The sequence below is a fragment of the Mus caroli genome, chromosome 16 (assembly GCF_900094665.2).
Source record: "Mus caroli chromosome 16, CAROLI_EIJ_v1.1, whole genome shotgun sequence".
NCBI lineage: Eukaryota > Metazoa > Chordata > Mammalia > Rodentia > Muridae > Mus > Mus caroli.
The window spans coordinates 5,048,271-5,060,500 of NC_034585.1; the positions used below are offsets into that span (position 1 = coordinate 5,048,271).

The 12,230-nt window shown below is 48.7% G+C and overlaps 1 protein-coding gene across 1 annotated transcript in view; it reads left to right on the plus strand.

Annotated features, from left to right (window-relative positions):
• Mettl22 (methyltransferase like 22) overlaps positions 1 to 3,210 on the plus strand; it is a 19,701-nt gene extending 16,491 nt beyond the window's left edge. Inside the window, exons 10-11 of the mRNA XM_021184945.2 lie at positions 1,677 to 1,845; positions 3,115 to 3,210. Of these exons, the coding sequence (XP_021040604.1) occupies positions 1,677 to 1,845; positions 3,115 to 3,150 (205 nt within the window). The 3' untranslated portion in view covers positions 3,151 to 3,210. The remainder of the gene's footprint in view (positions 1 to 1,676; positions 1,846 to 3,114) is intronic.
• Positions 3,211 to 12,230: the final 9,020 nt, after the last annotated feature.

Below are 12,230 nucleotides of genomic sequence, written 5' to 3' on the forward strand. Positions count from 1 at the left end.
CCCTCACACTGCCCTCCTGCCATGTGCTAGCCCTGCACAGTACCCCTCACACTGCCCTCTTGCCATGTGCTAGCCCTGCACAGTACCCCTCACACTGCACTCCTGCCATGTGCTAGCCCTGCACAGTACCCCTCACACTGCCCTCCTGCCATGTGCTAGCCCTGCACAGTACCCCTCACACTGCCCTCCTGCCATGTGCGAGGACCCGCACAGCATCTCTTGGCTACGGCCTTGCTGCTTCCACACCAGGTTTTCGGTCAAAGCCAAACATTCTTGGGCTCTCCTCACAGCCTGTTTACCGGGCCGGGCTTCTCCCTCAGACACAGTGACCGGGAGAAGGAAAGGCCCTCAGCTTGATCCCCACTCAACAGCTTGTAAACAACAGGCTTGGGGCAGACGGGAAAAACTGAACTACAACTGGTGTTTAAAGGGTTGTGGTTTGGCCATAGTGGCCCCCAGCGCTTGGGAGAGAGCACCCGGAGGATCCGGAACGCCAGGCCAGCCTTGGTTACACAGTGAATTCCAGGCCAATCAAGTTACTATAAGACCCTGTCTCTGAAAAACAAGAACCAAACTAAAAGTTGTTAATTTCATTTTGAGGAAAGAATTGTTACCTTTTCCAGCCATGGCAGACATATTTGCTGGAGAGGTGCTGGAGCATCTGGCACTTGCGTGTTCGTGAGCGAGATGGGAGGGACTTTGGGGAAATGGGGACAGAGTGGCCCATAACCAGCAATGGCTGAAGCTGGCCGTGGCAGCTGGTTACGCAGTTCTCACTTATTTGGCTATGTGAGATTTTTCACAATAGAAGATTTGAGAGAAGAAGAAGAGGTGATGGAGCTGGTCCAGCAGGTGAGGCACTCGTTAGCTGGGATGAGCATCCCAGCACCCATGAAAACACCACACAGGCGGGGTGGCCTCCAGATCACAAGCCTGGCTGCAAGTACAAGACAGCCCTTGTCAACAGAGAAGGTAGAAGAAAATATCAACCTCCAGGCTCCACACTTACACACACACACATACCCTATCAACACATGAACACACACAAATACAGAAACACACATGTATGTAACACATGTGAAGAAAAAAGAAAAGGATAGACAAGTGAAGAGGTTCAATTCAAGGTAAATCATTTTACAGATTCTGGTGTCCAAAGGTACAAATGGCAGTGCCGGAGAACTCTGTGCGCTCCTTCCCCTCTCCCCTCCCCCTTCCCCCTCCCCTTCTTTCTTCTGCTCTCTCTTTCTCTCTCTCTCTCTCTCTCTCTCTCTCTCTCTCTCTCTCTCTCTCTCTCTCTCTCTCATCTCTGCCTTTGCTCCCAGCATGTTCTGTGCCTCCCTTTGCCACAACATCATAGTTCCCAATCCCATAGATAGTACCCAGTCCTCAGCACCCAGCCAGCAGATCTGCCCAGAATCCGTATGCAGGAACTGGTATCCAGAGTGCCATCTTTGCAGCTGAGGTCAGCTTCATATAACCACATTTGAAGTGGAGCCAGTAGCCATTCTGGGAACCCAGGTGTCCGGGGAGGGTCAGGAAAGAATTTGCTCAAAGGCTGGGTGCAGAGTAGCCACTTAAAGGCCAACCTCGAGACGTGCACTGAGCAGGAGGCAAGCTGTGAGATGAAGCAGACCTTTCTGGTCATGATGCATGTGTTGCTGCTGGTCAATCCACAGGTTCAACTTCACACTGAGACACTTGGACGTCACGTGTGAAGCCTACGATCACTTCCGTGCCTCCCTGGACTCATTGGAGAAGCTGGCCGATGGCCGGCTGCGCTTCATGGTGGAGCCTGTGGAGGCCTCCTTCCCGCAGCTGCTCGTCTATGAACGCATCCGGCAGCTGGTAGATGCAGCCCCGTGAGGGTGGTGGGAAGCAAGGCAGTGGACCTGTCACACACCTACTGTGTGCTGGGCTGTGGCTCTCCGCTCATCTCCCTCCCCTCACTTAGTCTCTTTAGGCTCTATTGTCAGGCTCAGCCAGCCTACCGTCCATCCATGGTCTGCCCAGGAGACAGAGATGCTGCAGACGCTGTGATCTCTGAGCCGGCTTAACCTGGTCTCAGCAGTCACATGACCACAGCAGCTCTGTGGCTAAGTCTCAGGTTCTCTATGGGCAGTTAAGACACCAGAGGAAACTGGGACGGGAAGAGACGCCAGTTACTCTCCTCCTTACTGAAGTGACATCACAGTTTTGAGGACAGCCCCTCACAGCAGGGAACTGCAGGAGCTAGAACCTTGCATCTGCAGTCAAAGCAGAGAGGGATGGTGCTGCTCAGCTTGCTTTTTTCTCCTTTGTATTAAATCAGTGGCCAGCCCTCAGGACAGCGCCACCCACGTACAGGATGAGCCTTCCCACCTTAATTTACCAACTCCGCCACAGACACGCACAAAGGTTGTCTCTCAGTGATTCTAGATCCTGTCAGTTTGGCGGTTTTAACCATGGTGCTAATGGGCATGTTTGCTCTAAGGAGGCTGACCCTCTGGCCAAGCACAAAGGCTCGTACTAGTAGGCTCTTGGCAATCCAGCAGCAGTTGTCGCCAACATATGTCAGTGCTACACACCTTCTGTCCATTGTCTTAGCACACCCAGCCAGGAACTGGCAAATCTGGGACAGACAACATCTTAAGAGCCAAGGCACCTGCTATTCCAGCTTCTAAACCCAGCACTTAGAGGAAATTTGAAAACCCAAAATTACCTTGAAAATTACCAGGAGCTGAATTCACAGAAGTCCATCTGGCATCTTCTGTTCTCTTTGCCTTTTGGCTATGGAGATGAGGCCTCGTTCTCAGGAGAGGGGAAGACAGTGTCAGGAAGGCCAGCTTTCTCACGCTTCTTCCTGTGTTCCTTCTTAGGAAGTGGGGCACTGCAGACTGCATGAGGCCCCCAAATAGCAAAACTGGCCACCTGCTACCATTTCTTTAGTCCCTGTGACAATGTAACAAACCAATATCCTATGGCTAGTTCCAGACTTGGTCTACCCAGCCACTGTGCCACCATATAATGGCCAGATTCTCAAAGACAGGAAGGACTCGCTCTGGCCCTGGCCCTGCCCTGGTGTCATGTAGCTCTGCTTTGTGAAACCTCAGAAGTTTTTATCTCTGTGTGTTACAGGAGCTCTGGAAGATCGTTGTGGAACCAGCAGCATGAGTCGCCCCTGTGACCTCTTGACTAGTATTTTAATGTATTTCGAATAAAGACAAACCCTCAGCCATCTTGCCTTTGAGACGCTGTCATTTTAAATACAGTGAATGGCCCTTGCACGACCCTAGCTGGTTTCCTGGGGCCCATCACTGCCTACAACAGTAACCCAGATGTATAATTGCTCAAGAGTGTGGTGCTTAGCACTTGTCACACAGCTCCTGAGTGCTCCCGAGCCACTTGGTCAAAGTGAGCAAATGCCGCCTCTCTGCACTGGTTATGTCCACGGTGTGCTTCCCTGGCAGGGCCATGGCTCTGCCTTCACTTTCATACTCCCTCTGCTCAGAGGACTGGCTATCACCCAGCATGTGTGTGCTCCTGGGTTCCACTGAAAACTATATAGAGGTGGACTGAGATCCAGTGCCGTTGGCAGGGTGCTTGTCTAGCAGATACACGGCATGACAATTTTCCCCTAGCACCATGTAAAATGTATGTGACCGTACATAGCTGTGATGTCAGGGTTACAGGGATTCCATGAGAAAAAACTGCTTGGCCACAGTCGTCTGGGTGTACTGGTGCATCCTGGAATTCCAGAGCTCAGGAGGCACATGCAGTGGGAACTCTGAATTTGAGGCCAGCCTGGTAGAGACCCAGTTCCAGGACACCTACACAGAGAAACCCTGACGTGGATAATTAACCAGCTGGTAACTACACAAGTGCTCTGAACCCAAGTGCAATCCTGAGCATAAAATCCACACCCTATGTTGACACCACACACAGTTAGCGAGAACAGCCAGACATGGAAGTACAGAAACCAAAATACAAGCTTAATACTGTCCCAGAACTGTGGACTTTGGTGGATGAGGTCTTTGTTCTCATTTTGATAGATACTGGTGTCTGCATGCTGAATCCCAAGGACTGAATGGTACTTCTATCATGGGATCGATCGAGTGTGCCACGATCAAGGCACTCAGGGGTTGAGGCAGGAGAATGAAAGTTGAAGGTTGGGATGGTAACATGGCTGCTTCTAGCAGAGCTTGAGGACCTGACTTCAGATCCCCAACACTGACATAAAATCTAGGCACAGCCCTGCAGAGGGGAGCAGGGCCAGGCAACGACAGGCAGATCCAACCAAGCCAAACCAGTGAGCTCCAGGTTCTGGGAGAGCCCTTATCTCAAAATAAGGTGAGGAGCAATTGAGGAAGATGCCTGATATCACCCTCTGCCCCTAACGTATTAAATAGACACTGGGGGAGACAGACAGAAGCTCATTGGCTGGCCAGTCTGGCCAACTCAATGAGCTTCAGGTTCAGTGAGACTAAAAAGGTAAAGACCAAAAGAGGAAAGACACCCAGCATCAACCTCTGGCCTCCACACACATTCACATAGATGCACACACATCTGTGTGCAGGTGTATATATATATCCATGCTAACGAGTACATATACCATAACACACACAGACTGTCTCTCCCTCTAAAATACAGTACTCTTCAAGACGACCTTTAGAAAGATCCAGGCATGGGGGCACACACTTTTAATCCTAGTACTTGGGAGACAGAGGCAAGTGGATCTATGTGAATTTGAGACCAGCCTTCAGAGAAGAGAAACCCCATCTCAAAAAACAAAGCAAAACAAAGGACCAGAGAGGAGGCCCAGTGAGGGGCAGTTCCCTAGCCCCTACGTATGATTGGCTCCAAGCACTAGAGTGGCCTCAGCTTCGTCACCTAGCTCCTGAGGGCGGCTGCTTTTATGTCTAGGCCACTGTCCTAAGAACTTCCTCCTGACGCAGCCCAGAATTCATCTTGGCTGTAATCCACAGCGCTATCAGAGCTTCCTGTCCCAGTTCAGACTCTGTGTTTTACAGCCTCCAGAGAGCCTCTGCCAGAAGCGATGAGATTTCAGAATCTTCAGACCATTGAGATACATGCTAGGTAATTAACCCAGGTCATTGGACTCAATTCTTCTCTTGACACAGTCTAACATTTACTGAGAAATTTATGGCCCAAGGAGATGATGCAGCTGCTCAACCATAGCCTGAACAGAAAAGGTTGTTCAAATCAACAAAGCATGGTGCTGTACCCCCCACCCCCAGCTTCTCAGATGAGAATCAGCAGGGGTCCAGATGCTGCCATTTCTAACCTGGTTCCTAGACAGGGCCTCACTCGGCAATTAACTCTGCCCATGAAGTGGTCCGTGATGCTGGTCCAGAGCACGTGGGCAACACCAAGGCTGCAGTGTGTCATTGCTGGTTACAGACACACTCGGGGCTTGGGATTTGAGTCAGTTGCCTATCGTGCAGAAAGGCTTGAATTTAGTCTCCAGCACTGCATGAAACTGAGCACCTGCCTTTAATCCCAGCACTGGGAAAGGGGGAGGGGAGACAATCAACTCTGACTACAGAGTAAACCTGAGGCCAGCCCCAGCTACATGAGAACCTGTCTCGACAACAGTGAAGGCTCGGTACTGTATAAACATGAGGACCTGAGTTTGGTCCCCAGGCATGGTGGCACGCACTTGTAAGCCCAAGTCTGAGGAAGCAGAGACACAAGGATCTTTGGGGCTAGTGGGCCAGACACCCTAGCCTGCTTGTTGAGTTTCAGGCCAATGAGAGACCTTGTTTCAAAAAAAAACAAGGTTGGAAAGATGGTTCAGAGGCCAAGATCACTGACGGCTCTTGCAGAGGACCTGGGTTGCATTCCCAACATTTCACAACCTTCCACAACTCAAGCACTTGTAGTATAAAAATAAAATATTAAATATTAAAATAAGCTATGGGCCAGTGAGATGACGTAACAGGTAAAGGTGCCTGAGTTTGCTGAGTTTAATCCCCAAGGAACCACAAGGTAGAAGGAGAGACCCAACTCCTGGAGGATGTCCTCTTGACTTCCACATATATGCCATGCATGGCACATTTGTGCCCACATACATAAATAGATACATGGGGAGGGAGGATGGGGGAGAGAGAATAAACTGGTAAAATTTAAAGAAGAAAACCATGCTAGGTGCTGACCTGTGGAACAAACTCAAGGTTGACCTCTGGCCTCAATATGAACACATATCCCCAAAAACATGTGTGTGTGTGTGTGTGTGTGTGTGTGTGTGTGAGTGAGTGTATCATGAAGTGCATATCTGTACCTACCATCCCAGCATCTGAGAGGTGAAAACAGGAAGACTAGAAGACCAAGGCCAGTCTCTGCCACAGAGCAAGTTCAAGGTCAGCCTACAACAGACCCTATCTTAGTGATAATACATACCAACTCAGGAATTCAGGTCCTAGTCCTAGATCTACTGCATACCACCCAGGTGGCCTCTGGCAAGTGCACAGGCCTCTTAGCATCAAATTCGTTTGTATAAAAGTAAGACTCCTTTCTCCATGGCACCATGAGGGTCTTCATTGGGTGATTTAAGGTTCACCTTGGGGCTATTGACATGTTGTTTTGCTACCCTGTTAGGATGTTGGGGAATTAGGTGGTACTAAGTGCTTTCTGTTGACTTATTTTCAACGTAACAGCAGGTCTGAGGAGACTTCCCAGTTAACTGAAGAGCGGCTACCCATGCATCATGTCAGGGAGCGTAAAGAGGTGAGGTGCAACGTGACCTTAGACCAAGACCTTGACAACAATGTTTTTATACATCGTTGATTAGAATGTGTGAGTTTTACAACACCATAAAAACTAGAGCCACAAGATGTTTTTCTGCACCGGGTGATAGTTACCATGGAAACTCTGTAGGACATTTGCTGGGTTTATGTCTCGCAGTGCTTGTGCCTCAGCATTTTGCCCCATCCCCATTACCTATCAAAATCCCTGGGTTCTCATGTCCTTTGGTGAATGTTTTGCTGTCTCGTCCTTCATTGATAAGGAAGACTTTGAGGTGTGTTATCTCTCATTTTTTAAGACAAAGCCTCATGTAGCTTAAGCTGGCCTCAAACTCATTAGATAGCTGAAGATGACCTTAAAGTTATAATTCCTCTGCCTCCACCTCCTGAGTGCTAGGATCATACCCACCAGCACATCTAGTTTATGTGGTGCTAGGGATGGAAGTCGGGGCTTCTTGGGTTCTAGGTGGGCCTTCAAGCAACAGAACTGTAGTCCTAGCCCTCATCTTTGTTCTTGATCCCACTTCTGAGATCATCAGGGAAAGAGACTCCTAGAGATGAGATTCCTCCTTTGTGGTCCAAGGCTGGAGAACATCCAGTATCCCCGCCTGTAACACTTCTTACCACAAGGTGGCATCCTAACTTCATGAATCACCAGTGGGGTGCATGTGTAAGGCATCTGGAGGTTTTGACCTTGACAACCACTCCAAAGTGTGTCCCCAGGGACTCTTGAGATTCCTTCAGGGACATGATCACACCATACAGTTGTTGGACAGTAGCTCTGTGTATCTTAGCACTCAGCCACTCCTGTACCCAAATTTAAATCCCACCCTCAAGACTTAAGCATTTACCGACTCTTGATCTCAGTTATCTGAGTGTTATAACTCTTTATCCATTTTATTTCTGGCAGTGTTGGGGATGGCACCCAGGGCTTTATACAGGCTAAACAACACACTACCTCTAAGCTACATCCCCAGATTCTAGATCCATTTAAGATACTCATAAGCCAAGGCCCATAGGCTTTCATGGGCTAACCAAGGTCATGGGGCTCAGAAATAGCAAGTATGTAGTTTAAACCTTAGTCTATCATCTTGAAAGCAAAAGTCCAGTGTTTTCTTCATTCTGGCTGCCTGGGAAGGAAGCAGGAGGTCAGGGGCCAAGTGGAGATCTGGCTATTCCAGTCCTAGGATGAATAGAAGGGCTAGTCCTGCCAAGAATAAGATGTGGTCCCAGCCTTTTTCTTACTTTTTTGGAATTCGGGAAACAACTAAGTTTGAAAGGTGGGAGCCTTTGTGTGGTGGTCCCCACTCTGGTGGATCATCCACCACACAGTCCATGGTCCACAAGGGCAGTGGAAGCAGAGACAACAGGGGAGATTAGGATTTGGAAGTTCTGTGAGTGTGTACAGCGAATGACCACAGCGGGGCCAGCTATCAGGAGGCAGATCAACTTTACTTAGGATGATTCAAAGCTTATAAAGTTTTGTGGGGCTGAAAATAGGAACATCCAGGATAGGCAAAAGTCATGGGTGGGGACTTAGAATACCAAAATGCCTCATTAGCATGGGGAAGCATTTTGGGTATCTCAGGTGCTGGCTGAGCAGGTTCTTATCAGGAGAACAGAAATTGATCCTGTGATCTAATTTAGGCTATGTAACATTCCTCAGATAGAGGTGTATGTGGGGGCTTAGAATTTCCCAGACATGGTCAGAGAAGAAGGCCCACTAATGAAGGGAGCACCCTGTTATGCTCCGAGACCCAAAAGGCCATCCGATCAATGGTAGACTTCAACCTTAATTAGCAGAGTTTCCCCACACCTCTGTTTAGAGCTGCAGTGTCTCAAGCCAAGTCCCACAAGCAGATGGTAAAATCTCCAGCTTCAGAGGTAACCTGGAAATGGCTCTGCAGTTGGTGGCCTGATGCTAGGGCAAAAGACAGAGCAAGCGCTCTCCCATGTCCTTTTCCTCTGGGGTTTCCTGAGAAGTGAAGCTCGGTAACTAGAGCCTAGCTCCTGGCATCCAAACTCCAGTCCACCCTGCCTTCTCTCAGTGCCCTGGCCTTGTCAAGGTTGCATTTGGTAATGCAACCACAGTATCTAGCATGTGAGCTGCAGCAGAAGGACTTAAGACATGGTAGCTTACACCACCACCACCACCATCCTTATCACCACCACNACCATCACTACTGTCACCATCATAACCAGCATCATGACCGTCATTGGTATTACCATAACAACGATCACCACCACCACCATTGCGTTGGTTTGAATGAGAACAGACCAATAGGGGGCTCTTATATTTGAATGCTTGGTCCCCAGCTGGTGGACTGATTAGGAAGGATTAGGAGGCTTGGTCTTATTGGAGGAAATGTGTCACTNGGGACAAGCTGTGAGGTTTGAAAATCCCACGCCAGCACCCCCTTGCCCTTCCTCTCCCTCTCTCCCTTTCTCTCTTCCCCTCACCTCCTCTCTCTACCTTGTGCTTGTGATGAGAGCTCTAAGCTACTTCCTGCCTGCCTGCCTGCTGACATGCTCCCCATCATGATGGCCATGGACTCTGGTTCAATGACTCCTCCAATTAAGTGCTTTATTTTATAAGTTGCCTTGGCCATGGTGTTTTGTCAGACAATAGAAAAGTACCCAAGACAACCCTCACCATAACCACTGCCTCTTTCTATTAACTGCCTACTTCTAGGTGATGAAAACTCCCCAGGTAGGTGCCTCCTCAGAAGTTAATGACGGTAAAACCATCTTACTTATCTAACTGCTTCACCTGAGCGTTACTTGATTGATGAGGTGGGTTATTTTGGGGAGGAAAAAAATCTGCCAAGTTCTTAAGAGCATTATCACTGAAAGGTTTCTATGACAACACACACCTAGATGTTCCAGGGGAAGGGCAACCACCGTGGGAGGAGTTAAGAGAATCACGAGATGGGAATCCTCCCACTCCTCTGTTTCTGGCTGTGCTCACCCAGCCCCAGCTGTATCACCTCTGGGTTAGATGCTTCATTCTCTAAAACCTTAGACAGCCCTATGGAACAGTGCTATGATTCTGACCTCCATCCTACAGATGAAAAAACTGAGGTTCAGAGAGGTTAAAGCTTCGTCAAGATGAGTCAGCTTGTCATATAATGGCGAGTTGGACCTTTGAAATTCTACTTGCTAAACTAGAGGTGTGTGGCTGGAGCAGGTTTCTCAGGATCATGCTGGACTGCTACGGGACTCCCTGTGCACTGACCTATGCTCACCATTGTCACCCCTGGAAAGTGGAGTGGCTCCCTTCCCCTAGCATCATAGTAGTGATATCCAGAGTGTCCCCAGGGCAGAGCACTTATGTTGCTCAAAATTCATCCTGGGACTGGCAGGATCGCTCAGTGGGCAGAGGTGTTTGCTGCCATGCCTGATGACCTGAGTTCAGACCCCCCAACACCTGTGCAGAAAGCCCACCGTGATGTTACATGCCTATACTATAACCCCAGTGCTTAGGGAATGGAGACAGAGCCCATGGGCCTGGCGGTCAACCAGAATGGCCAGAACAAGAAGCTCCAGGTTCAGTGCAAAGCCCTGTGTCTTAGTCAGTTTTCCACTGCTGTGAGGAGACACCATGGCCAAGGCTACTTATAAATGAAAGCTTGCTTAGTGTATTAGAGGATTAGTCCCTGGCCATCACAATGGGGAGCTTGGCAGCAGGGAGCCACACATGGTGCTGTTAAGGTAGCTGAGAGCGTCATCCTGAACTGCAGGTAGCAGCCGGGGTGGGGTGGGGTGGGGTGAGGTGGGGGGTGGGGGTAGGCTGGGGGGGGAGACCGGTTTTAAAAACTAAGGTAAAGAGTGATTAAGAAAGACATCTGGCATCAGTCTTTGAGCTACACACATGTATATCCTCACACACATGTATATCCTCACACATATCCTCACACACACACACGAATATCCTCTCACACATGTATACACACACACACATAGACAGATATCATCCTCACACACAGGTATGTCCTCACACACATGTATATCCTCACACACACGTATATCCTCACACACACAGATATTCTCATGCACACACACATATCCTCACACACATGTATAATCTCCTCTCACACACACATATCCTTACCACATATGTTAAAGTAGTTTTGAAAGTGGTAGTTGTTTTTCTTTTAATCCTGGCTAGCTCCCAAATAAATGAGACAGAGACTAAAGATTTATTTGATAAGCTTTACAGCATTAATATCTGAGCAGTTATTAATCTATTCTAATCCTCTAAGCTAATCTGGCTACCTCCCAACCAATATCCCCAAGATGCATGCATTTTCCTATTGGTCTGGCTCTCTCTGCTCCAGGTGTTTCCCCATGGTGTCTCCAGGCCCTCTCCACAAGGAGAATCTTCTCTTTCTCTCCTCTCCTTGCTGGCAGAAGTCCAGCCCTATTCTCTCCTCTACTGTGCTATCGACTGATCAGTTTTATTGACAAATAAGGGAATAAATGAGGAGCTATGTTTACACAAACTTGAGATAGGAGATCCTTAGAATAAGCATTCCAATGCCATGTCTGGATTGTAGCAAGACCCAGGGAGCAGAGAAATTAGCATTTACATAATACAAGGATAATCCTTACGTAGTGCACAAACACATTATGCCTACACATGTATATTCTTACACACATCCATAACCTCACACACACATTCACACACAGGAACATGTACACACATACACATCCATAACCTCACACACACACATGCACACACAGGAACATGTATACACACACATGCACACACAGGAACATGTACACACACACACATCCATAACCTCACACACACATATGCACACACAGGAACATGTATACACACACATGCACACACAGGAACATGTATACACACACATGCACACACAGGAACATGTATACACACACATCCATAACCTCACACACTCATGCACACATGGAAACATGTACACACACACATCCATAACCTCACACACACATGCACACACAGGAACATGTATACACACACATGCACACACAGGAACATGTACATACGCCGCACACATATCCATACTGCAGTGGTATGGAAGAGGCTGCCCCCCACAGGCCCAGATATATGAACACATGGTCCCCAGTGGTGATGCGGTTTGGGAGGTTTAGGGGGTGTGACTTGGATGGAGGAATTATGTCACTGGGGCTTTAAGAATCGAATGTCCGCTTACTTCCAGTCTGTCCTCTCTGCCTCTTGCTCACAGCTGAGGATGTGCTCTCTCAGCTTCCTGCTCCAGCTGCAATGCCAGCCGCCGCCTCCTCAGCCTGATGGACTAATATCCCTCTGAAACCCTAAGCTGAAATAAACCCTTTCCTCTAGAAGTTGCCTTGGGCTGGCATTTTGTTACAGCAGTAGAAAGTAAGACACGGGCTGGTGAGATGGCTCAGTGGGTAAGAGCACCCGACTGCTCTTCCGAAGGTCCGGAGTTCAAATCCCAGCAACCACATGGTGGCTCACAACCA